Source organism: Cucurbita moschata, unplaced genomic scaffold (assembly GCF_002738365.1).
Source record: "Cucurbita moschata cultivar Rifu unplaced genomic scaffold, Cmos_1.0 Cmo_Scf00013, whole genome shotgun sequence".
Classification (NCBI taxonomy): domain Eukaryota; kingdom Viridiplantae; phylum Streptophyta; class Magnoliopsida; order Cucurbitales; family Cucurbitaceae; genus Cucurbita; species Cucurbita moschata.
In genome coordinates this window covers 222489-249267 of record NW_019268529.1, presented here as the reverse complement: position 1 = coordinate 249267, position 26779 = coordinate 222489, and the positions used below count along the sequence as shown (strand labels likewise).

General features: G+C 35.0%; 5 protein-coding genes and 1 non-coding gene across 13 annotated transcripts; 3 read left to right on the top strand and 3 right to left on the bottom strand.

Moving 5' to 3' along the window:
* Positions 1–27: 27 nt before the first annotated feature.
* Positions 28–5775, bottom strand: LOC111451091 (probable NOT transcription complex subunit VIP2). Of its 4 annotated transcripts, XM_023091361.1 has the most exons (15): positions 5638–5773; positions 4683–4826; positions 4004–4112; positions 3755–3933; positions 3270–3318; positions 2937–3155; positions 2589–2798; positions 2398–2493; positions 1954–2039; positions 1683–1868; positions 1002–1424; positions 860–912; positions 739–780; positions 474–618; positions 28–385 (listed from the first exon to the last, which is right to left on the bottom strand). In XM_023091361.1, the coding sequence occupies exons 2-15, from the start codon at positions 4698–4700 to the stop codon at positions 326–328; spliced, it is 1875 nt and encodes a 624-aa protein (XP_022947129.1). In that variant the 5' UTR covers positions 4701–4826; positions 5638–5773; the 3' UTR covers positions 28–325. The 4 variants fall into 4 exon arrangements, with proteins under 4 accessions (XP_022947129.1, XP_022947128.1, XP_022947127.1 ...); XM_023091360.1 differs by having other exon boundaries at positions 1002–1340; positions 2937–3318; positions 5638–5775; XM_023091359.1 differs by having other exon boundaries at positions 2937–3318; positions 3755–3921; positions 5638–5775.
* Positions 4004–4084, top strand: LOC111451896. Its single transcript, XR_002712053.1, has one exon. It is a non-coding gene; the product is annotated as a small nucleolar RNA snoR35 (small nucleolar RNA).
* Positions 5776–10193: 4418 nt separating the features above from the next.
* LOC111451510 (receptor-like protein kinase HERK 1) lies at positions 10194–14146 on the top strand. 2 transcript variants are annotated; one of them, XR_002712001.1, is made up of 2 exons: positions 10194–13592; positions 13696–14146. XR_002712001.1 is itself a non-coding variant. In XM_023091967.1 (2 exons), exon 2 carries the CDS (start codon positions 11001–11003, stop codon positions 13515–13517), a length of 2517 nt encoding a protein of 838 aa, XP_022947735.1. In that variant the 5' UTR covers positions 10194–10689; positions 10786–11000; the 3' UTR covers positions 13518–14146. The 2 variants fall into 2 exon arrangements, 1 of the variants encoding a protein (XP_022947735.1); XM_023091967.1 differs by having other exon boundaries at positions 10194–10689; positions 10786–14146.
* A 3027-nt stretch (positions 14147–17173) lies between these two features.
* Positions 17174–17864, bottom strand: LOC111450987. Its single transcript, XM_023091198.1, has one exon. It carries the CDS (start codon positions 17798–17800, stop codon positions 17342–17344), a length of 459 nt encoding a protein of 152 aa, XP_022946966.1. The 5' UTR covers positions 17801–17864; the 3' UTR covers positions 17174–17341.
* A 2121-nt stretch (positions 17865–19985) lies between these two features.
* Positions 19986–25700, top strand: LOC111450984. 4 transcript variants are annotated; one of them, XM_023091194.1, is made up of 8 exons: positions 19986–20499; positions 20715–20792; positions 20919–20999; positions 21328–21482; positions 21578–22815; positions 23043–23233; positions 23415–23568; positions 25612–25700. In XM_023091194.1, the coding sequence occupies exons 1-7, from the start codon at positions 20080–20082 to the stop codon at positions 23430–23432; spliced, it is 2181 nt and encodes a 726-aa protein (XP_022946962.1). In that variant the 5' UTR covers positions 19986–20079; the 3' UTR covers positions 23433–23568; positions 25612–25700. The 4 variants fall into 4 exon arrangements, with proteins under 4 accessions (XP_022946962.1, XP_022946963.1, XP_022946961.1 ...); XM_023091195.1 differs by lacking the exons at positions 23415–23568; positions 25612–25700 and having other exon boundaries at positions 20759–20792; positions 20962–20999; positions 23043–23380; XM_023091193.1 differs by lacking the exons at positions 23415–23568; positions 25612–25700 and having other exon boundaries at positions 23043–23380.
* Positions 24128–25988, bottom strand: LOC111450985 (zinc finger protein CONSTANS-LIKE 14-like). The gene is made up of 3 exons (XM_023091197.1): positions 25630–25988; positions 25099–25257; positions 24128–24551 (listed from the first exon to the last, which is right to left on the bottom strand). The coding sequence occupies exons 1-3, from the start codon at positions 25954–25956 to the stop codon at positions 24342–24344; spliced, it is 696 nt and encodes a 231-aa protein (XP_022946965.1). The 5' UTR covers positions 25957–25988; the 3' UTR covers positions 24128–24341.
* Between the last annotated feature and the right edge of the window lie 791 nt (positions 25989–26779).

Genomic DNA, 26779 nt, shown 5'->3' with positions numbered 1-26779 from the left:
CATAACCACATAATCACCACAGTAAGGTATTTAATCAATTGGGTATTACTATTATTAATATGATAAAGTTGAACAAACTAAACTAAGCTAATAACCAAATATATAATCATGTAGAACGACGGGTGATCAAACATATGCCTCGCTACAGTTGTCTTTTTCCGGGAAGCAAAAACGGCTCATTACAATAACAAGGGGGCCCACATCAGAATGGATATAAAATTATCAAATTTAACAAAATATTACTTCTACAAACACAGCTATGGCTAATAACACAAAAATCCACAAATTACCTTTTTACATTTAATAAAAAGGAAAAAGAAAATGGCTAATGTTGCGGTAGAGCTGGTCTCTTTTCCACCATCTCGTAGTGAAGCACAAAATTATCCTGAACACAATTCAACGTAACATCAGCGGCAATGGTTGGGTCTATCATCAACTCATTTCAATGAAAAAATATAGATTAAACTCCAAACCTTGCGGACAGTTTCAAATGTGTGAGGGTCAAAACAGAGATAAGATCCTCTCTCGTACGAGCTAGTTTTCACAAGCGGTTCCATATTAGAGACCCGAATGAACCAGAATCGATGTTCTTTGTGATAAAACCAGCCTCTATTATAACTACCAAACAAAAAAATGTTGGCAACATCGCCCTTAGGGGAAATTCTACCCACAACTATCTTTATATAACTTTGGTGAAAATAACAAACTGCACAGTAGGTATATATAATAAGAGCTTACAGTTCATTTGCAGCATACAACTGAGCTTCATCTTTGGGCATGCTGAAGAACGAGACAGATCAGAATAATATGTATTAAGATTACAAAATTAATACGTTCAAATTATTTAAATATACCACACCTGAAAAATATATAAAACAGCGTTTCCAAAGTGAATTTTGAGAAGTATCCTTGCTGTAGTCAACCAAAACAATGATCAGTTCAGAAAAAAAAATAAAAACTGCAGGAAGGTTGACTGGGAGAGGAAAGGAGAAGAGACTCACATGTAGAGAAGGTGGTGGTTTAATAAGATAACACTGAGGTACATTGAAATCTGGATCACCCTTAGCAGGCTCATCAGACCACGGGGAACCAAAAGTCTTGTGAAGGTTATCTGCTGAATTCAAATTTAATCCTAACGTGGTCAAATCAATCCCGAGCGCAAGGGATGCAAGATCAGGATCACTCAACCTTATTACACTTAACAAACCAAGTAAACCGAATGGGTCAGGAGAAGATTGAGCTGCCTGCATAGACTTCATCCCTTGATCTCTAAATGATTGGCTAACACCAGACATATGTTGCAACCGGAACTGCGGTTGACTGTGATGCTGCTGATATTGCTGAATAAGTTGGTCATAACCCATTCCAGACACTGAGTTAGGAGAGCTCAGAGGTCTTAAACCAATACCAGGAGGCCCACTAGACTGAATATGAAAATGAAATGTTGATATTGAAAAAATTCAATGGGGAAGACATTAAGACATACAGGCAACTGATTGATCTACGAAACATTTAAACCCATTGAGTATGTATTTTTTAATACTTGAGAATAAAAGGTTGAGACTGTATTTCAGTTGATAAAACACCAAGAATGGAAATATCTAAGTAAAGGAACAGTTTGATTATGCCTGCAAGGTAAAAATATTTACTTCCTTTAGAATTGCATTAATAGAATTGCACACCTGCTGGTGATAGGATGCAGCATGTGAAGATGGAAATATATCTGAACCATGTAAATGGAGGAGATCCTGATTATTAGCAGGCGGAAAGGACACCGTGCTGTTGCTGACTGCAGGAGAATGTTGCTGCTGCTGCTGGGGTCGATGTGAGTATGTGCTCCCTAGGTTAAATCCAGCAGATCTCCCAATCTGAAGATCAAAACAAGGGAAAAGTTGTTAAGCAGCACATCACCAAATGAGGATAGTCAGAAGATGAGAGAGTAGGAGTTCCCACAGAGAACTGCTGAGACTGCATGATAGGTACAGAATTTTCATGTTGATCTTTCTGATGAATGTCCATGCCATAATCAACATTGCCACCTGCACAAGATCTAGAACTATAATCAATGATGGAAAGTGTTCTGTTTCATATTCAAAGTATGCAAGACATTACTATGTGCTATGAATTTAAAATCCAAACAGATGACAGAAAAATAGAACTCTCCATGAAGATGATCTTGAGCTTAATAATTGCAAGGGAAAACTTGAAAAACGAAATCTGAAATTCTACTAAATCTATTAAGCTATTGCTCATGGTCAACTGAGATAATTCCCAACAACAGTTATCCAAAATTGTTGTATTTAATCTTAAAAAGAATAGGGTAGAGAGCAGTAAACAAAGTTTTGGCTTATGATTTACATGAATGAAACCTAGTAGAAGCAAAGAAGGGATTTGCACCTTTAAATCTAGATAATGCTGGGAAGTCTTCACTCTGAATGCTAAACTCTTGGTTTTGTTGAACAATAGGACTAAGGCCCTGCTTTCTCAGGGAACCTGAAACAATTACATGACATTTCTAACAATCAAAATTGGCGAAGAGAGAAAAAGAAAAAAAAAACAAACAAAACCAACAATGTCTAGTTACTAACTCAATTGTCCTTGAGGCCCTCCTGCAGAACTTGGACGACTTGTCAACTGAGGAAAATCATTAATGTCAAAAGGGGAATTGTCACTGGAGTTCACATCATTCAACATCCCTAGAGAATTCAGACTATTCACATTCTGTATGTGGTTTTGGGAAAGTGGACCTCCAGCACTTGGATAAGAATTACTTAACATAGAAATAACCTGTTGAGATCCTGAAGCAAGAAAATGTCATATACGAAAAAGTAGCATAGAACATTTTTAACTAAAACATAGTAATGAATGCATTTCCATTCAATATAGCCTCATAAAATAGGTATTTTGCGCACAAATTCAAGGAATTGGGATTGTACCTTGTGGAAGCACACCACTCATTAAACGGTTTTGTCCCTGCACAGTTAAGCTTCCAGATCCACTATTCGCACCAAGGTTTAGACGAGAAGCAAGACCAGGTAATGACAAACCCCCGCCAGTAGTTATACTCCTTCCTATGTTGCCTCCACTTACCATATTTCCCATTGAACTTGTGATCCGAGGACCTGCATTTCCCAAAATTGGGGATACACCCAATCCTGGAACAGCATTTCGATTACCAATAGCAGCAGAAGTAGACAGAATCCCAGGAATAGAACCGCCAACTGCATTTGTGCTACTACTAAATCCAGGATTTCCTACAACACTTATACCTCCTCTATTTGTGACTCCTGAATGTCCGTGAGAGCTGCCATGAGATAACTACAGAAGAGAACGCAACAGTCAAAATGTAGTGAAAGCACATAAACAATTATGAGGGGTTTTGAGAGGATAAGATTAGGGTTTCACTTTCATTGCTTCTAGATCTATTAAAGATGTCATTTCATGCCCAGAAAACCCTATACCATGCTAATTATAAAAATCATGATCTGATGTCTGATTTGTAAAGCAGCTCTCCATCATTTCTTCCTCAACACAGTTACTAGATGGTAAATCTCTTCTATAGTGATAATTACAACAGTACTTCAGAATTAATCATAAATAAGCATGCTCGTCTTTGCTTACCAGAGTGATAAAATGTCTAAAATATGTTATCATGCAGCCGCTAATCTTTTGTGAGCACAATAAATGCAACTCAAAGAAACTACAGGTGAAACTGATGGTAATTACGAATAAATAGCCTGACTTTGAAAGATACCTGAGAAAGAGCAACAGGAAGGTTGTTTGATGCAAAACGCCCACTGGAAATTGTTCCAGTAGGTTGCTGCACCCCACCAGATGGAACATTATTTATTGTTGAATTTCTTGAAGTTAGTGCACCTGACATGTTCTGAAGATTGAAGTTTCCGTGAATGTTGTGCAACCCTTGGATAGTTCCTGAAATTGAGACCTCTCAATTTCATAAATTTGAGTGAAAACTACACAACTCTAAGACACATGCACCTACCGGAGTGATGAAAAACAGGGGAAGCTGCACCAGACTGACCAGAAAATGAGTTAGCAAAAGATCGCCCAGTACCATCTGGAAGATTTGAAGCTGATCCATTAACAGATGACTGCGAATAACAAGAGCTTTGAAAATTTAAAAATCATGTATCATTGTGCAAATTTGAACTTGAATCACAAAAGTTAACAGTAGAATTTCAATGTATCAACATAAAAGGAAGAAGAAGATAAATTATTTATCATAAAGAATGAAGGCACGTGAAACAGCACCAACATCAACAAAAATGCACATGACTATGTCAAAATAAGTTAACACAATAAAGGCACGTGCTCATTTAGCAGATTGTTATAAAAATAAGATTCAATTAACCTAGAACAACCAAAAACCAAATGAGAACAATGGAAACAATTGAATGGAATTTCTATAATTGAAAGAGATACGTTCTTACCTAACAAAAAAATGTTGAGCCAATTAAAACTGAAATCCTAACTAGACTATGAACTTAAAAACAACAACAACTAGGGTTAGGATTTCTTAGTTTCTGAAAGGTCAATGCCACTGCACAGAATCTGTAACGCATGACAGTATCTGTAATAAACTTCAAGAAATAATATGTAACTCAACCCAATACACATGTTCCAATGCAATCTTAAAGAAAAATGTAGATTGCGGACAGTACATTAAGTAAACCCGACATGGCATGAGGTGATAGTAATATAAATTATGAAAATTTCATTCCTTCATAGAAACAGCCGTTCCAGTCTTGAGAAGCCAAAAGATAGAGAAGCTATTTGTAAAGCTTTATCGCTAATCAAATGACACCCTGAAAAATAACAGTATAGTATAAGAGTAAGCCCAGAAGTAAGAAAAACATTCCAAAACTAAACCCAGCTGTAGAGTCCGTAAAACATGATAAACAAGGAGTGCAGATATGCTTCAAATATGTACATCCACTTTTAGAACTGAGTTTCGTTTTGCAATCTCCCAGTCACTGGAATCTAGGTGGCTTCTAAAACTAAGACGTGCGGCCAGAGAAGTCGAACAGAAATGAAAAAAGAAAAAAAAACATGGGTTTAACATGAATGAGGGCCCGTGTAACTACTAAAAGTAACGTGCGACTGACTTCAAGCCATGAGGAAACCTATCAGTAGCTCGAAAGATATTGTATGTCTAAAAGCGGGCGAAACTCTTGAGAATCCTCCATAGACAAACACGATATTGTCATCTATACATACAAATGACTAACTGCATCTACTGAAAAGCATTCGTTCAGGAAATCCAAGAGAAACATGGGGAGGTCGAGATATAGATATTCAGTCAGTGAATTCTTCTTCCACAACTATCGAAACAAGAATATTAAAAACAAACCGAGAAATATTGTAGTGTTTCTGTACTGTTCCTTCCAAACCACACCCAGTTTCAACTAGTTCAAACTTAATAATCCATCAGAAAAGAACCACATCCGACGAGAACTTGAAAGTAAATCCCGAAACCCTAGGATCGGCAATGTAGATGAACAGAGGATTTGACGAACAGTGAAGAAGAAGTGACGAGAAGGAGAAGATCAGGAATCGAATTCATAACAAATCGAAATGAGTAAATCTGAATAAGAAAAATCAGAGATAGGAAATAACCTGAATAGCAGATCGGAGAGATGTCTGGTTCAGAAACAAAGATCGTGTTTGTGTGCCCTAATTCAGATGAGAGATGTAAGGGAGAATGAAGAGAGAGAAAGGAACAAAATTCGGGAAGTGATACAGTATTTATAGGATGAAGAAAAGAACGTCGGTCTGCGACCGCGATGCAGCGAAACGCAGTCTTCGCCCTTTCCCTTCGCTTTGTGATTGGAGGATTTTGTGGACCTAAGGCCTAGAGGGCTTTCCTCAACCTCTTTGGGCCTTTATTTTCAGCATTTATCCATAATTTGGCATTATATACATAATAAAATACACTGTTTTAATTTTTTTATAATAAAAAAAATACTTAAATTAAAATTAAATCCATTAGCATCGGTAAAATCTTTAAAAATATTAGATCGTGAACACGTGCGATCTTAGAAAAATAGCACAAATTACTCGTAACTCGTAATTCAGGGCATGTCACAGCCTGTCCTTCTTTAAACGACACCTCATTTCACTTGTAAATGGAAACAGTTTGTTGTGACTCGTAACCATGTATTTGGCATACACCAACTTATATTACCTAATCTCTAATTCTTATGTGTGTGTTAGATGATGAAAGTCTCGCATCGGCTAATTTAGGGAATGATTATAGGTTTATAATCAAATAATACTATCTCAATTGGTACGAGGTCTTTTGGGGAAGCTCAAAGCAAAGTAATGAGAGCTTATGCTCAAAGTGGACAATATCATACCATTATGGAGATCGATGATTTCTAACAATGTGGACTTTTGAAATTTGTTTCATGTAACATAGTGAGCTTACGAGCCATGAATCAGTGTATCAACTCGTTGAAAAAGACATAACGATCCTTCTGTACTTCCAAATTTATTCATGTAAAGCAAATGAAAAAAGACCTACGTGATATCCTATATTAGTTGGGGAGGAGAACGACCGTAGTCGATGGGTAATGAAAAGCCCATAAGGGAAAACCCAAAGAGGATTTTAGCATTATATTTTGGTTGTCTTTATATTTTTCTTATATTATCTCGTTTATGAGGAGAAACCCGAAAGGAAAACTCCAAAAAAGACAATATCTACTAACATCATAATGAGAAGATCGATGTTTTTCTTCGATGTGACATTAGATTCAAATTTTAACATTATAGTTTTTTTTTTTTTTTGCATTTATATTTTTCTTATGTTATATGGTTTAGTTGTAATAAACTTCAAATTGATTCTTCATCGCGACGAATTCTTAGTATATAAAGACATCTTAATTTAAAATATATATGCTACTTTGTACATTAATATTCAATTTCTTTACGAATTTTAAGTGATTGTGCTCGATGTCATGAAGTATCATCGCGACTCGAACGGTCGAGGTGACTTATAGGCAAAAATTTTGCATCTCAGCTGGCAAAAGTGAGCAATGGGGGCGGGGTGATTTAAAGTGGCAAGAGGCCAACAAATACCGTCGTGGTGGGCGCTTCATTTGACATCCTCGTCTCACCCACTACCTGTTTGTTGAATGTCCTCAAACAACCATAACTGCTCACCCACCATCCAATCAAATCAAATCTCCAAAATGCTCAAAACAGCCCCACCCCAAATAATATATCTAAACTAATAAAAATATTAAATTTTAAAAGTAACGTTAATGTCGTTTACCTTTATAAAAAAATGTTAAGAACGTCAATATATGGATGAAAACTGTCTATCGACACATCATATATTATCTTCAAACTTTTAAATATTATTTTTGAAATGTTGTATTAACGGTTAGGATACTTTTTAATTTTTTTTTAAAGTTGAACGGTAATTTTTTAGACTTGTTTGAATGTACAGTTAAAAATTTAGTATTATTTTTTAAGTAAATATTAAATCTTAAGTGTATTTTTATTAATTTAACATTTATATAATAAGACCGCTTAAATATAATTACCAAACTCAATTCAATTAAGCTTTATAGGTATTCCTATTTCGGTGTAAATAGTATACATTTTCTCGTACATGTCTATTTTACCTAGCTTCACTTTAAGACAATGCTTAGATTGTTATGACTTTCGTGTGTATTGAAACTTATTCAACATGGAAGTTTACTATCTTAGAAGAGTTATGGTTACGATCGTCGTGCACCAAGGCTTTGTTCGTCGATTTTTCTGTCATCATATCACCAACTTCCTTGACCTTTCGATGCTGGACAAGCATCAACTCCCATACATGATCTTACGACTTTACAAAAATCTGTGTATTTGGTAAACAATCGCCCCCGCCTAATCACTACAACTTCTTTTATGAGGAAACACCGTAATTTTGTCAAAATCCTTAGAGACAGTTGTATATCTCTTAACACGTGAAGGTTTCGGGTACAGATACCCTTTGTTGAAGGTTGCTCGAGCTTCCATTTCCAAGTACAATCCTCTCCCTCGCAACTTTCAATCAACTTCGAAGCTCGATTAAGGATGGACAACATAAATATATAAATATTCTATTATGCAAATATGGTTTTAGTTTTTTTTTTTTTTTTTTCAACATGCATTTAATAATTTAAAACCACCGTCAGTTGCGCTATATNTGGTTTTAGTTTTTTTTTTTTTTTTTTTCAACATGCATTTAATAATTTAAAACCACCGTCAGTTGCGCTATATTTTTCTACGCTTTGAATAATTAATAAAAAGAAAAGAAAAAAAGTAAATACAAAAGAAAGAATAAATGTCCATTTTGGAAAGACATGATGTATGGCGCAACTCCCGCCAGCTGCCCAAAAATGGTTGATTTTTTCATAAGGCGTTGAAGTTTTGGACATGTAAGTCCTCAAACACAAACACAATTGGTCGTGTTCTTCTTCGAGCGGATCCGTCAGCTTCCCACGAGCAGTCGCAGATAATTGTGTTCTTGATATCACTATGAATGATGTCGACATAAGAGTCTGGTTGGAAGTGACGTTCACCGCCATCGCAGATTAAAATGAACAATGTTTACTAGCGGTGGGATACAATTACAAATGGTTTATATTTGTTACAAATAATCATAATAATTATAATATTTTATTCCTCTCGAGATCTTCAAAAGATGTAAAATTTGTTTGAGGAAGAAGAAGACGACTTGCATATTGATGAAATGATTTATACACAAATGCTAATGAAATGAGCTCCGCCAAATTTAGCGAATTTTAAGGATTTTAAAGAATATACTTTTAACATTTATTATATTAAGAAAGCGTGTTGGGTGGTAATGCAATTAAAAAACACAATAGTGGAAAAAATAGCTAAAAAAATTAAAAGCCACGTGTATATTTTAATATCTACGTGGTCTAGTTGGGGTAGGTTGGTAACTTACTCCAACTTATAGTAAATGATTAATCTATTAAAACAATTAATAAAAATTTTCATTGCGCAATATATAAAGATATTATTAATTATAAATACGATTTCTTTATTATAAAATTATAAATTGTCATTTTTTTTTATTTCTACGTATTTTTTTTAAATATATTTTTAGTTGATTATTTTAAACCCATTTTGACTTCTTGAAAATAGATATTTAAGGTAATCAATAAAAAAAATTTAGTTATAAGAAACTAATTTTAAATTAATAAATATTTCTATAGGAAAATTGATTTTTTTAAAATTATTAAAAATACTTTTTAATGAGTTATTCCAAACATGGCATACATGTTGTTTCGTCCAATAATTTTATTATTTTTATGTCAAAATTTTGTGACGTTTTATTTCCACGTATTAATAGTTATTTATAGGGAAAAATAAATAAATGGATAAAATAAAATATTTATTTAAAGTATAAATGTTCGACTAAGTTCTAGCTCGCCTTTTATCTAGCCAAATAATTAGTTGTGGCGTGTTTGAATTTGCAGTCAATAATAATACGAGCGCATATATGAGATAAACAATTCAATACAAGTTACATGTTCATACGACCGACATATTAGAACTATAAACCTCTAATTTTTAAATGTATTAGAGATCGGACAAACTCTACTTAGTTCGAAAAAGTCTTTTCTCACTAAATGGAAAAACATGTGCTAATTGTCACGGTCATACTTGTCAAAGGTATGTTGTCTATTGCTACATATCAGATGTCTCGACCATGTTTGTCTAGGAAGTGTAGTCCATGACCATCTTTCATTCTATATAGGTCTTTACTATTTCAAGTTGTGTCAATACAGGGTGTATGATCGGTCATCAAAATCATGTCTATATTCGTCCCAGCTAAAATGCCAAAAAAATGTACTAGGGACGGATATGATTAGTTGTCACATTTTTCACCCAGAGTTCTATGCTATCAAACCCGTTGTTATTAACTAATCGCTTTTAGCTTATAATATTGTTTTCAACATATTTCTCGGCTCACGTTTTCTAAAACATTTATTTGAGACATGACTTTGAGGCTCGAGCATATGTCGATGTTGTCCATGAAGTCTAAATTTTTCATAACTGACTTGTTCATTGTGTTAGAACTATCTTTTTGTTCGTAAAATATCCGAATTTGGCTTGTGTGGTCATCCATACAGCTTGAATATCAAAAAGAACTCGGACCCAAAGAACCGAATAATCCATGTGCTCCCAAATGACTGCCTCGTGATGGACGGCTCAACCTCTGTTCTTGAGCGCTCAATTTTTTTAACAAAATTTCTTCGGATCGAATTTCTTGACCTTAGCACGCTGCCAAATGCCGATCTTATTTTAAGCTTAATTTAATTTCAACTTTTCATTTCTCGCCAATTTCTCTTGTTCGTTTCTGAAATCAGTTCATCCAACTTCTGCAACTTCGTCTTTTCAATCACTAAATATCTTTCTGTTACTTTTCAATCCCGCCATTAAAGCCCTACTGTTGTTCTTCCATTTCTCTGCGTTCATTTTACCTCTTTATTGTCACTTTCTTACCTCCACGGATGAACTTCATTATTTTGGATCTTGCCAGAACGAAGTCAGCTGTCTGAGAACTTGGCTGTCTCTTTCCGCGTTCTAGCTCGCTTTCTCCTCTGAGATTCTTCATTGTTCTTTTGTTTTTGTTCTGCTCTTATCGCAAGTAGTAATGGAAGGGTATCTATCTGCTTTTAAACCTACAACTTCGACCCAGTTGGTGGTTTTTCAGATTTATTGTACTTTGATTCACTGTTGCTTCTCTGTTTGCTTCAGATTTGCCTCCCGCTGAAGAATATACATCTGGTTCTATCACTATTTGGATTTTTTATGATAAACAAAGTGCTAATTTCTCGGTCGTTTTCTTGGATTCTGATTGAAAACACATTCTATTGATTGTTCTTCCATTGTAAACCCTAGTTTCAAAAGTTGCTTCGAATCAGGTTCTGTTTCTGGTCCTTGTTCTTGATTAGCTATTGAAACTTGTAGCGATGGATTGTAGAAGAAGATTTGGATTACTCCTCTGGGGTGGTTTGTTGATTTCGTTGTTTCCTTACATTTCTTGTTTGTTTAATCCGGTAGATAATTATCTCATTGACTGTGGATCTTCGGGGAATGTGTCTGTGGGTAATCGTGTTTTCATGGCCGATAATTTGGCTTCAAATTTGCTTTCCACTCCAGAGATCATTTCGGCTAATACATCTTCAGTTCCTGCCTCTTCTTCTAACGATTCATCGCTGTTCGAAACTGCTAGAATCTTTACTGGAACATCAAAATTCACGTTTCCAATAAAGAAAACCGGAAGGCATTGGATCCGCCTCTATTTCTATCCATTTGTGTTTTCTAGCTTCAATATGAGTGCTGCAAATTTCAGTGTTTCAACTCAAAACTTTGTTCTGCTGAGAGATTTGGTTGTAGAGAAGGATCCCATAGTCAAAGAATTCTCTGTGGATGTAAAATCAGATGCTCTTGAAGTTATCTTTGCTCCTGTTAATGGCTCCATTGCATATGTGAACGCCATTGAAGTTGTTTCTGTTCCTGACATTCTCATTGTTGATGAAGCCACTTTGTTAGAACCATCTGGTAAATTTCAAGGGCTGACTACTCTAGCATATGAGACTGTTGGTAGAGTTAATGTGGGTGGCCCAAAAGTTGCTCCTGATAAAGATCCTCTTACACGGAATTGGGTTTCTGATGGAAGCTTTCTAGTAAATAAGAATTCTGCAACAAGTTTCTCGAACATTCCCGCTGTTAAATACAGCCCTGAAGGCGCAGCGCCGGAGATTGCTCCAAATGTTGTCTATGGTACTCTCATGGAGATGAACTCGAAGGACGATCCAAACAGTAACTTCAATGTGACATGGAAGTTTAAAGTCGATCCCGAGTTTCAGTATCTTGTTCGATTTCACTTCTGTGACATTGTGAGCAAATCTCTACACCAACTTTATTTCAATGTTTATGTCGACTCGTGGCTGGTTGTTCGGGATCTGGATCTTAGTGTTCGACTTTCTAATGCTCTGGGCACTCCATACTATATGGACTCTGTTACAGGATTGATCAAGAATGACATACTTCTTGTGAGTATTGGCCCAGCAAACTTAGCCAATGTGTATCCAAATGCCATTCTAAATGGTCTGGAAATCATGAAAATGAGCAACTCTGTTGGCAGTCTCAGCGGGGAAGACTCTGTAATTAGTTTTCCAGGCTCGACTTCTTCAAATAAGCATGTTGGCATCATTATCGGTGTGGTTATTGGGGTATTTGTTGCAGCTATATTGGCTGGCGTTCTTTTCGTGCTGTGCAGACGAAAAAGAAAGGGAATGCATCAGGCCCCGACGAAATCGTGGATTTCGATATCCACAGCTGGAGGAATGTCACACACTATTGGAAGTAAATACTCTAATGGCACGATCACAAGTGCTGCTTCCAAATACGGGTATCGAATACCTTTTGCAACAGTTCAAGAGGCTACAAATAACTTCGATGAGAGCTGGGTTATTGGTATTGGCGGGTTCGGGAAAGTATACAAGGGAGTATTGAATGATGGCACCAAAATTGCTGCAAAGAGGGGTAATCCACGTTCCCAACAAGGATTGGCCGAGTTTCAAACTGAAATCGAGATGCTGTCACAGTTTCGTCATCGTCATCTCGTTTCATTGATTGGTTACTGTGATGAGAGGAATGAGATGATACTGATTTATGAGTACATGGAACAAGGCACCCTGAAGAGTCATCTATATGGTTCTGATTTTCCTAGTTTGAGCTGGAAAGAGAGACTTGAGGTCTGCATTGGAGCCGCTAGAGGACTTCATTACCTCCATACTGGTTATGCCAAACCGGTTATTCATCGTGACGTGAAGTCCGCTAATATTTTACTCGACGAAAACCTCATGGCGAAGGTTGCAGACTTCGGGCTTTCGAAGACGGGTCCTGATCTAGACCAAACCCATGTCAGTACTGCTGTGAAAGGGAGTTTTGGGTACCTCGATCCTGAATATTTCAGGAGGCAACAACTGACAGAGAAATCAGATGTTTATTCATTTGGAGTTGTTTTGTTTGAAGTTCTTTGTGCAAGACCTGTCATAGATCCAACCCTTCCTAGAGAAATGGTCAACTTAGCTGAATGGGCAATGAAATGGCAGAAGAAAGGGCAGTTGGATCAAATCATTGATTCTACTCTTGTAGGTAAAATTAGAGCAACTTCTCTTAGGAAGTTTGGTGAAACTGCTGAAAAATGCTTGGCTGACTACGGAGTCGACCGGCCATCCATGGGAGACGTCTTGTGGAACTTGGAGTATGCTCTTCAGCTACAAGAAGCCATTATCGAAGTCGATCCAGAAGATAACAGTACTAATATGATCGGCGAGCTCTCTCCACAAATTAACAACTTCAATGATATCGAAACAGGTGCTTCTGCTACACGGTTTGATGTTCCAGGCGTGGATGATCTTTCTGGAGTTTCCATGAGTAGGGTGTTCTCTCAGCTGGTGAAATCTGAGGGTCGATGACCCGATGTCGCTGCAGCATTAGGCCGATGCAGCTGAATATGTGGCGTTGGCGTTCTGTATACTTCAGGCAACGACGTAGGCGCACCCTTTTAGAGAATGTTCCTTGCTTCATTGGATATGAACAGGACAATCTCTAGTTGTGTTTCTTCACATTTATTAGCCATTTTTTCTCTTGCAGAGGGAGGAGCCAAACTACATGTGTAACATACTGGGTTCTTCTCTTGTACAGAAGGGGCTGTGCTGGTGAGTCTCTGCAATATCTATCAAACTTGCTACCACTTCAACGAACTACAACGAACAAGGTAGTTCGCATCTCCGTTACCGATTGATTGTGATTTGCATCCCTTCATCGAACATATTCGTTTTTGTCGTCGTTTCATGTTTGTCTAGAATCATTAGACATTTAGTCTTGTAATTCTTTTTAGTCAGCTAACATCTTGTCAATGACCATGGTGTGTCGTTTTTTCCTAAACTTCCCGATCTCCGTAGGTAGCGGTGTCGAGGCTTCGTTGTGTTTAGCTCTGAATCTTTTCATGGAACATGTCTTTGCTGCAATTTAGATCCATTTTTCATCTGGATATTGTTTTCTTTCAACTATGTAATGAACTGCCATACATTGTTGTCTTTCATGTTTCAATGTCTCTTAATTGTTGTTTATCGGTCGTTCGAATCCATTCGATGCCCGAGTCGGTCAAAGAATCTATACAATATTCGAAAGTTTGAGGATTAAATTTACTCAATAATTGTGAACTTGTACATAGAATAATTTGAGTAGCATGCTTTTGTATATGCTTTGTTGGCTTCTTCAAGGCGTATGAAGTGATAAAAAAGACATGTTTGGCACCCACATGCCCCATTACCAACTAATAAAGAACTAAACAAATTTGATTGATTGACCTAAAAATTAGATTCGTTTCTCAATTTGAACCATAAAATAAGGTCATCTAACCTTCTCGTAACCCTCGCAACTTTTCTTCCCGGATGGGTCGACGCCCTTTCTATGGATAACGACTCTCCTATTTTCAATCAGCCACAAGGGCACCTTCTATTTTTTTATTTAGAAATTTATCAATAAAAAGAAATTAAAATTTTTTAGAAAATCTTCTTTAGATATGACAGATTTTGAAAATTGAAGTAGAAAATTGAATTCGTGTCACTTCTGAAAATCAGAAATCCTAAGTTCGATTAAATAGAACACAAAATGAAAAAAAAAAAAACCCCAAGTATGAAAAGAACGGATCGAAAAAGAAATAGAATATGAGATGAATCGATACGGTGTTATTGCGACGATATTATATTATATTATAAAAATATATGTAGGTAAGGAGTAAAATATAACGAAAAAGGGCAAGGAATGAGAATGAATGATGGGAGATGAAAAAAATAATGTTAATGTGATGCTTTAAACTCATGACCAGAAATGATAGCAGATTGCGTGCAATGAGGCGCTTAATTTCATTAGAATGCCAGTGGAGCCATGTCCCACCGCACAGCCCGACACCACAGACAAAGCTTGGACCTTCAAAATCATTCCTTGCCGACATGCCCTTTCCCCCAAAACCCTAATTAAACACCCACTTTTAATTCCAGTCGCATTTCTAATGAGATTAAAGAAGTCTTTTACATCCTCGTAAAAAAATGTTTGGTTCTCACCTTCAATTCATGTGAGATCTCACAATCCACCATCTTTGGAGACCCAGTGTCTTTGCGGATAAACTGCTCAGTATCTGACTTTGATACCATTTGTAACAACTCAAGCCTACATTAGTACGGACCTGTTGCATATGATCGTGATTTTAAAACGCATCTAATAGGAAGAAATTTCCACACCCTTAAAAAGAATGTTTCATTCTTCTTCTTCAACTGATACGGGATCTCAAACTGTTTAAAGTTTTAGAGAGATAGATTGTTTGTAGGTCAAATAGACATACAAGTTGATTCGCGTGGTAATTAACACAAATAAACAATAATTTTACAAATTTGTTTCATAAATTTTGATGGTTGTGTGAAGCTAATGAGTTGATAAGTTAGAGAATACCTGGGGGCGCGAGACAACTCTCTCTAAGGAACTCGAAATTCTTTTTCCTTTCTTCTGCAGGGACCAGGAGATTTGAAAAAGGATCTTAGAGTGTCTAGGGTTGGGCCAGGAGGGTTTCTTAACGCCTTCTTTGTTGCAAGAATTTAAAATATAATTTATTATTTTCACCTAATTTTGTTAATTAGATTTTCTATTTAAAAAAAACATAGTTTTAATTATCAGAATTAAAAGGGTTATTGGGTTTTTATTTTGAAAATTGGATTTATTGTCTCACCATTTTTGAAAAGGGTTTCTTATCTTTCATTATCCAAATTTGAAAAGACAAGTGTCTAAAATTAATTTTTGTAATTTTCAAAATTTGGCTTCAATTTTAAAAGCACATTTATAAAAAAATAGGTAAGAAAATAAATAAATTCATTAGTAAAAATAGTATTTATAAAAACATAAAATTAAAAGCCACCCATCAAATAGTTTCTGAATTTTAATATATAATTAAAAAATTTTAATTTAGCTAATTATAATACATTTATATTTGACTAAAATCATACGTTGAATTCTTTGAAAAAAAAAAGTTTTTAAGCTTAAAAAAATAAATTATTTCCAAAAATTCAAAATTGGAGTAAAATTTGAAAACATTTGAAAAGGTAAAGAAAAATAAAGAAAGTACTTAATAAGTTTTAATGAAAGCGATTTTAAAATAGTCAAAAGTTGATTTTTGAATTCAAAATTTTTAAAAATCATTAAAATTTTAATATTTATGACGGAATAAATGAGCTTTAAAAGTTTAAATCTAAACTGATTTTAAAATAATTTAAAATATATTTAACAAATCAATCTAATTTAACAGAATAATTATGGGATTTTGCAGATTTTTAATTAATTATATTTCTATTCTGTTTTTCCAATAGGAAAGAGATTGAGCCACTCACCAATGTCAGCTTTTTCTATGTTTTTCCAATAGGAAAGAGATTGAGCCACTCACCAATGTCAGCTTTTTCTATGTAATTTTCTGATTGCCAATATTCTTAAGGAATCTTTTAATTTCCCAATATTCAAACTTTTTTATTTTTTATTTTTATATATATTTTTTCAAATCAAACAACCATACAACTTTTTATACCAATTTTGAGAATTTTTTTTAATTAAATCTTTTAATTTTCCAATATTCAATTTTTTTAATATATTTTTTCAAATCAAACAAGCATACAACTTTTTATACCAATTTTGAGATATTTTTAATTAAATCTTTTAATTTCCAATATTCAATATATATATATATATATATATATATTTCAAATCAAACAAGTATACAACTTTTTATACCAATTTTGAGAAATTTTTTAAATAAAATATAGACTTTTCAGAATTTTCAATTTTGTGTCTAATAAGATTTGAAATATTAATTTTTATTTTACAAAATTGATTTATAAGATATAAAATTAAAGCTTTAAATTTACAATTTAATTTTAAAAATTTTATTAAAGATATTTTAGAATATCATGGGATATGAGATTATGGGAAATATTAAAATTTACATTAAGGAAAGAGGGAAAAAAAAAAGCCTTATATATCATTATTGCAACACATTTTTTTTTCTTTAATATGGAAACTATAAATAAAAAAATATTATCTCTCTAAAAAACTTTAAAATCCAATTTACATATTTTCCGTACACCAACAACATTCCTTCTTTGCTGAATCGGATGCCATTTAGACCAATGGGAACCAAAAGGAAAAAAAAGAAAAAAGAAAAAAGAGAAAAATAAAGAAATAAAAATACTAATCGCTAATGGACCTCTCTGGCATTATCGGCCACGTCGACTTTAGCGGTGCACGATAGCAACCGCCGGAAGACGGACGTCAAAGCGGCGCACGATAACTCCTTCGCCTTCTTCAGCGTCGAACACTTCCTGATCTTCTCAGACTCGTCCTCCTCCGCCATGGCCTTCTTCTTCTTCTTCTTCTTATTTCTCCGGCGAGAAACTTTCTGTCGCATTCCGACTTTGCCGAAGCACTTGTTCGTCTTCTCCGGCATGTTATCCTCTTCTCTGGAGAACGTGTAACTTCTGAGATACATCTGCCGGCAAGAGATGCTGTCGACGACGCGCGATGTTCGGTTCAGTTTGGAACTGACGGATCGGATGAACTCGGCGTCGGATTCCGGCCACTTGTAGAGGTTTATGTAGGTCGGACGGACGGGGACTCGAGCGTCGTTGATGCAGTTCGATATGCAGACGGAGGCCATGGCGGATTTGGAGGTAAAGAAGAGTTTAGGGATTTGTGAAATTAGTTACGGTTTTATTTATAGATAAAAAAATTAAATAAATAAAAATAAAAACGGATGGGTTCGAGCTACAATTCGGCATGATTTGGTGGTCCCTTTAAATGAAATTTCCCTTAATTTCATTTTCATTTCCATTAAATTACATTTCCCTTTAAACTTTATTTTAATTTCATCCTCACCATTTAAAATTATTTATCAAATATATTTTTAAAAAAATTAAACCATAATTAGATATTTGAGTCAAACTAAACCTATAAAATTTATTTAAAGCAGTAATTATTAATTACGAAATAAAATTAATTTCAAAAAAATATTTACATGATTTGGAGTTTGACTTAGTCTTACTGACACGTAGGCACTCACATATTCAACAACTGTTATTTATTTTGTATTTAATTCTAAATTATAACCCTTTTCTCATTTAATTCTAAATTTATTAATATAATTTAATATTAAGGTAATTTTTTAAATTTAACTTTTACTAGAAGCAGTTAAAAAGTTAAAAAGTAAAATTATAATTTTAGTAGGGGGAGTAGATTAAAAAAAATAAAAAGATAATAAGTGAAGAGGTTGCGAACATTTTAAGCAAAGGAAAATGAGTACTGATAGCGAGTAATGATGGGAGTGCCTATGCTCTGTTTCTGCTTTCATTTTCTTCATTTATACTTACAAATTATACCTATTGCTTTGCTTCTATGTAACCTCTCAATCAACTCCTACCAAACAACTTGGGCTTTTTTTTTTTGGAATTTCTTACACTATTTTACACGGGTTGCTCGGGTTGGATCAATCGAGAGTAGTGAACTTTATACTAAATATATCGAGTTTGGTTGAAAATTTGGACCTGCCTCGAGAATCAACTTTAATGTTTTGGCTCCTATATTTATATATAACTTAGATAGGAAGACCAATGAAGTTTTAGACTCGGGACTTTCCTACCCATATTAAGCGGATGGTGAAGAAGGGGGAAGACCCCCTTCTCGAGGGAGGATGGTCTCGAGCCATTGATGAGATAACATTTTGAAAGAGCTATAATTCTAACCTTGTGTTAGGACATGCAAAAAAGAAATAGTCTCAAGATACATGGTTCCTATGGAGTGCTCTATAACAATCTAAGCCCAATGTTAGTAGATATTGTCTCATTTGACTCGTTATGTATCGCTGTCAGTCTCACGGTTTTAGAATGCGTTTGTTAGGGAGGATTTCTACGGCCTTATAAGGAATGTTTCGTTTCGTTCTCTTATCTGACCGATGTGAGATCTCATAGTTCACCGCTTGTCCTCGCTGACACACCGCCTGGTGTCTGGGTTTGATACAATAACACAAGCACGAGTAGCATATTTCATGTAAGTCGATAACACACTCAATTTCATATTATTTAAAGAAGAGTTAATATAATGGTTATAGATGGGAGGGTTTTAATTATGTGATAGCACAAAAAAGGAGATTTATTAAATTTTGTTAAAAAAGTAAAGTTTGCTAATGGACCAACCTTTATTTATTTATTTTAATTATGGTAATGGGCCAATCTTATGTTACATTAGGAGCAAGCTTTACGTAGTAATACTAATAATTAGTTCAATTTCCATTGTAATAATTGGACACAAAATTGGGCATTTACCATCCTAATTAGATTTTATATATATATAAAAAAGTTAAATTACAATTTAATCCCTACCCTTTCGAGTTTAAAATATTTAGAATTATTTTTAAATTAATTACTTCGTTAAATATAAAATTTAATTTTATGTTTAATAATACATTAATTTTTTATTTTTTGTTTATTTGGATTTTTATATTTTAAATTTTTTGAATAAATAAAAAAAATTTATTATATACAAAATTGAAATCTGAAGAATTTATTAATAAAATAGGAAAAATCAAAGATTTATAAATATTTTTAAATTTTTTAAAAATTTATTATAAATAAAATTAAAAGTTTAAGTATTTATTAATTTTATTTAGAATTGGGAATTTCGGGTCGGTATTTTTCTTGCTAGTCGGATCTCTGGAAGCCCAATCACAGATATCACGTCCTTTTTTGGGCTTATGGGCCTATAATTGGCCCAATTGTGACAGTTTCGGGCCGCCCAAGTCCATTATGTCCGATTTCAGGAGTTTCGTTCACATCAGTTAAACCCTTCAGTTCGGGGGCGCCTCAACGATGGAGAGCGTTTCTTGAGTTCTTCCTGCTTAAACCCTGAGCTTCATCAGTTCTAAGCTGTCTCTCCTCCATCGCCATGGGTTTCTTCGATCTCAATCTTCCTTACGATGAGCACTCGTCTTCATCTTCAATTAGGGTTAATCGCATCAAGATTGTGGCCAAACTGATGGAGCTCGGCTACTCCGGAATCGCCTACAACCGTACGATCAAAGGGGTGATGTCTGATAAGGACCGTTGTACTATTCCTCTCCTTAATGTTTCATCACTTCAAAGTATCCTTCCAACCTTCTCTGCCTCGTTGGAGTTCCACCGCAATCTTCTCGGCGTCCCGCGGTCCTCTCCTTTCCGTCAGTACACGCGTCTTACTATTTGTATCAATAGTTTGCAGGAGATTCTGGCAGTCAATTCTGGCAACCTCATTCTGAAGACCTACGATTTGATTGCTGTGAAGCCTCTTAATCAGAATGCTTTTGAGCAGGCTTGTGAGAAATTGGAGGTTTGTCGGATTTATTTTTGTGTTTATTTTGTTTTGTTATTGTGAAATCTAGCAATTTGCTTAGATTGTTCGATGATCTTGTTTGGAGTTGAGAGACAATACTACTTGCATAAGCTAGTAATCCTATTTGCATTTTTTTTTCCTAATTCGAACTTATCATACTTTCCATTGTCTTTCACAATTTAGTCATATTAACTGTGTTTTTCATCACGTAGATAGACATTATTGCAATTGATTTTGCGGAGAAACTGCCTTTCAGGTTGAAGCAAGGTCACATAAAATCTGCAATTCAGGTTTGTCAATTATTGATCTTTCGTGTTTTGTTTTACTTGAATTATTATGGCATAAATAAATGTATCATTCTTTTGATCAGTGGCGACTGACTTATATATTCTGGCGATGTTCTTTTTTTCTCACAGCGTGGAGTTTACTTTGAAATTATGTACTCTGATCTTCTTTCAGACGTTCATGCAAGGAGGCAAATGATATCCACTACTAAGGTTAGAATAAAGCATCAAGGTTCTAGTTCATTCCCAGGGACGATGTCGTGAAAGTTAGATGGCAAAAATCCATATCTGGACTACCTGTTATTAATGCTTATTTTGGGATCCAAAGTGTGTTCGGACAAATCTTTCTAATATTATGCTCCTCAAAAAGAGGGTGTCCATAGGAAGCTGTAGTGGACAAGTGGTCTTCTAGAAGTGTTATGCTCTAGATCTTTGTATTATACTTGGTGTTATTTACTTGTTTTTGTTTACGAATGACACTTATTTCTTATCGTGAACGAGCTTGTGTTATCATCTGACCTTTAGCTTGTTAAACTTTCAGGTCTTGGTGGATTGGACAAAAGGAAAGAATCTCATATTATCTAGTGCTGCCTCTTCTGTAAATGAAATTAGAGGACCTTTTGATGTTGCAAACTTGTCATCCTTGCTTGGTGTCTCTATGGAGCGAGCAAAAGCTGCTGTTTCAAAAAATTGTCGGTATGAGTCTTTGAAAAGAATTAAAAAAAAAAAACCTTGTAGTTTGAGAAAAATACCATGAATATTTACGTGTTTTTATATGTACTGCATTTCAGCAATCTTATAGCTAATGCTTTAAAGAGAAAGCAGTTCTACAAGGAGACGATTCGAGTTGAAAGGATATCATCAGATGATAAGTTAGATCCGAATGACCCTTGGTCAGTGGATTTGTTCAAATGGGATCCTGTGTCAAGTGGCGAAGGTGATTTGCTATTGGATGATATAGCACAATCTTTTGCTGCCTCTAATAAATCAAAAACTGTGAAAGCCATTGATTTCACTTCAGTCATTGACAACACGCCTCCACAAGGTTTTCTAGTCAAGAATGTAATATCAGGCTATGAGGCAAAAGTGTCGTTGAATGATAACAGAGGCTCGTCGCATGTTGTTGATGCCATTGAGCCACCAATTGCAGTAAATGGAGTAATTCAACTGTCCTGTCCTCTTGATTTCACTTCAGTCATTGACAACATGCCTCCACAAGGTTTTCTAGTCAAGAATGTAACATCAGGCTCTGAGGAAAAAGTGTCGTTGAATGATAACAGAGGCTCATCGCATGTTGTTGATGCCAATGAGCCACCAATTGCAGCAAATGGAGTAATTCAACAGTCCTGTCCTCTTGATGGTAAACATTGTTCTACATCCAATCGTCAATGCTCTGGTGATGCAGGAAAAGTTCGAAGTAATTCTGACGAAGACAAATGCACTGTTGAAGAAATTGTGCAGCCCAAGGCCTCAATGCAGGAAAAACCTATTGGAATGGACATTGATAATGTGCAACCACAAAACCCTCTACCCAGTAGCGAGTTAAATGTAGCATCCACAAATGTGTTTGTGCATTATCCTACATCTACCAGAGATGTATTAGATGTTATTTCAATAAATGATGGAAAAGAAGCTTTTACAATGTCAGAGGATGTTGCTTCTCACCGGCATGAGTATTGCTTAAAAAGTTCTGATACATTGTCTGGTTTAGAAAGTGTGTTGAGGGACAAAAGTTCAACTAATTTGGTTTCAGAAAATCCAAAGAATATGACTACGGTAGTAGATGGTTCATTTACAGCTGAAGAATGTTTAGTTGGTGCAAGACTTGGGGAGCCTATGGATGTAGCAGCAGTCGAGGATCGGGTTTCTCCTCTTAGTTCTTGTATGATTGATATAAAAGATGATTATTTGATCTCAATTCGGCAACAAACATCCGAGGTGTTAATGGAAGAGCAAAAAAGTGGAGAAGCTGACCCTCAGATCAAACCTCCACCTCTAGATCAATCTATATCTGGCGTAATGTCAACAGGTACCTAATTCTCACTGAGATTTAAGACATGGAGGCTCACTTTTATGTTGCAACTCCACAGATTATCTCTCTTATACCCAACTCTTTTAGTTTGGGATACACTAACTAAAACCTCCATTTTGATTGAACCCTGTTTATATCCTATTTGATTCTGTTAACTATGAAAACCGAGTCAAGTTTCCATCAATTGCTTGATTTTTTTTTTCTTTTGAAACTAATAAATGCAGGGACATGTCGTGCAAAACGAAAGAGACATCAACATCATCCAGCATTAAAGCTTCTGCGGTTAACCAATCCTAAGGTTTTCAAGCGAGTTCAGGAAACATATTCAGAGAAATACCGATCAAAACGGAGGAGACATCGACCAGCGCTATTGCTTCCATTCAAGCGCTTAATCAATCCTCTGTTCTTCAAGAAGGTCCGCAAAACTAAAAGCTAGCAGTAATATTTCTTCGGGTTTACTCGATTGATATATTCAATTTTGTTTATAATAGCTGGATATACATTTTGCACCAATTAGTCTCAACGAATTATTCTTCACTATCGAGTTTCAAAAGGTTGCTCCTTTTTTCTCCTCAAAAAAATATTTGAGTGTTTAGGTGAAGAAGTTAGTTTGAGCTCATTACAGAGTCCAAACCAAATGGCCCACCGGGATCCAACTGTGTGGCTTGAAACTTCATGAACCTTCCTCACTGCTTGTGAAGCCGAACGGAGGCATCATAGAACTTCATTGGTGGAAATGGAATCATACATGTGAGTATTTATTGCTTTGAATAGTGAACTAATAAATCATCCTATTTATGATATTACATTACCTTTTTTTAAATGGAATCACGATTCTCCACAATGGTATGATATTGTCACTTTGAGTATAAGCTTTCGTGGCTTTGCTTTTGGATTTCCCAAAATGCCTCGTACCAATGGAGATGTATTCCTTTACTTATAAATCCATGATCATTCTTATAAACTCACGATCATTCCCATTTATCTGTAAGTTTCTTTAATAGTGTACTGAATAAGCTAGGTAGCAACTTTTATTGAAGGCCGTATAGAATAGAATATGGAAAGAACCTAATATTGTGAAGATGGCGACTGTCACCAAACTAAGTTGCAATCCCTTTTGTTGTTGTCTTACCAAATGACAATGACTGAAATTCTCTCCACCTTTTTGACTTATCTTGGCGTTTATCCCCAGCACTAAAACACACCTCGAATCAATCCCCATAAACGGCCCGCCCAATCTTTCAGCCTGCCCATGTCCATCCCAATCTATGTCAAATCCTTTTCACAAAAAAGATGAAAACGAACTCCATTATCGATTAAATATTATAATTATTACCCTTCACCATTATTAATACAAATATAGTTAGAGCTAACTCAAACTTTGGGTTCCATACATAGAAAAAGAAAAGAGAGAGAGAAGCCTAAATAAGTAATGTAAAACTCTCACGCAACTGAAAGATGGTCAAAATGGAAGAGGCCGATTGCAACTAGAGCTACATTATTATTTTTTGCTTTTGAGAGATTCATGGAATAAGATTCGTAGAATATGCATCTACAAAGTACTTGATCCAATTATCATCACAATTTGCCTCTTCTTCTTCTTCTTCTCCTTGTTCTTCCTCTTGCCCATGACTCCATTGCTCTGGATAATTCTTTGCAACGTCATCGTTGTACTTTGCAAATCGTCCTCTAATCCTTGGTCGACTATCGGCCAATGACTTCCTACAAGCATACTTCAAGAACACAAATAATATTATGAGAATTTTTGGAAAACAATGAGCCATACGAACAAAACCTACAAAATTATTATCATGGTGCGAAGATATGAAGTAGATTGATTGATTGATTGTTTGTCATTTGTGATTCTACAAATGTTTTCTTTGCTTTTTAGACCAATTTTGGGATAGTTTTAAAATCTTCCTTTTCCATGGTTACCATCCAAATAAAAAAGTGTAGTTTGAATGACAAAAGCAAAAAGATGAAGGATGAAATTGAAAACTATACGAACATTACTCAATAACTTTGCATAAATTACTTATTTTAGTGAAGAATCAAACTATATGCAGTTAAATTATTTGAATTATTATATTTATACTATAAAGTTAGAAATTATCTTTCCAATTACTAACTTTATGGTTGTTGGCATATAGAATCTATCAAATTATATGTAGGTACAATAAGAGATGAATTATTCTTTAGAATTATTTCATAATTTCAAGTAGGGTAAGATAAAGAAGAATATAAGAGAGAACAAAAAAAAAAAAAAAAAAAAAAAAAAACCTTAATCTTCTTGTTGAAGTTCCTCTGGTTTCTTTTGCTCCTATACCTTTGAATTCTCTCCTTCTTCTCTTCTGGACTGTACCTACAAGCTCTGCTCATCCCTTCAATGGCGATGCTACTTTCACATGAAACTGGACTCTCTGCTCTCTGATTATTCCTCTGCCATACCCATTTTTAAATTTATCATTCATACCCCATTTAATCATTTAAATATTATACTCGAGACCCAAAAACAAAAAAGAACTCTTTGGGTTCTTGAAAAGCCAAGCCTTTTCAATGATCCTTTGCATGGAGGTTGAGCATCATAGTTGAATGTTTCCATTAATAGGAGAAATTATTTGAAAAAAAACTGAAATAATAATGTGACTTTTTGACTCATTTATTAAATGAAAAAGGGTATGTGACGGCTCATTTTTTGGATTTTAAATTTTAGTCTTGAATAAATTATTGTATTATTGGAAATAATCAACTGTTTCATGTTCTGGAATGATGTTTAATTGTGTCATCTTGAAGTGATGATAAACCTCTCACCTGAAAATCACGGGCGGGAAGGGATAGCTTGTGTAGGACGTTATCGGAGGAGAGCGACGGCGACGGCGACGAACCAGTTTGTTGAAGAAGGCCATTGGTTTTGAGAGAAGGGTTGAGGAGGCTAAAAGTATGGTGAAATAGAATATTGTTAGTTGGTGGATGAATTGTTTGGGGTTGCGGCGGTGAAGTCAGTGAACCGTCGCCCCAGCTGTCGGGAAGTTCAGAGTTCCATTGCTTGATGGAGGAACCGGGTAACCAGTCAAAATCAACACCGGCGGTGTCGGTGGAGGAATGCGAGGCGGCGGAGAGAAAGTGGGAGATGGTCATTGGGACGGCGGCGCGTGAGTTTAAGAAAGAATAAGATCAGAGTGTGCGTGAAGGGGAAGGGGAGTCTCGAGAGAGTTGGAGATTGCAAATGCGCCATTGAGGGAGTACTTATGGTACCACGCGAGCTCGGATGATGACGTGGAATATGACGCCACGTATTTATTATTATTATTATTATTGTTTTGTCTTCGGAAAAAACTCATATTTTTTATATCGTTGACTTTTTTTTCCTAACTATTTAGAATATATATAATACTACAGAAAAATACTGTTTATTTTGAACAAAACTATAAGTTGTTTGGATGAAAAATTATTTTTTCAATACAAAAACCATCGACATTTAAACTTTGTGTATGTGCCAATTACGTTTAAAGTAATACATATTTTGAGAATAACTCAATTGGTTAAGACGTATATCATATTTTGAGAATAACTCAACTGGTTAAGACGTATATCATTGACCAAAAGATCAGATCATATGTTTTGTTTATTTATTGGGTTTTGCAAGAAAAAAATGTTTTGTTTATTTACTGGGTCTTGCAAAAAAAATGAGAATTGATATACATCTTATGGAAATAACTCAAAAAATGAGAATTGATATACACCTTAAAATAACTCAATTATTTAAAACGTATATCATTGATGAATTTGTTTTGCTTATTTAATGGGTCTTACAAAGGAAGATGAAATTTCAAAAGATCAGAGGTTTGAATTTGTTTTGTTTATTTAATGGATCTTATAAAGGAAGGCTGTTCTGTTTATTTAATGGGTCTTATAAAGGAAGACGAAAATTAATATACACGTTCTGAAAATAACTCAATTG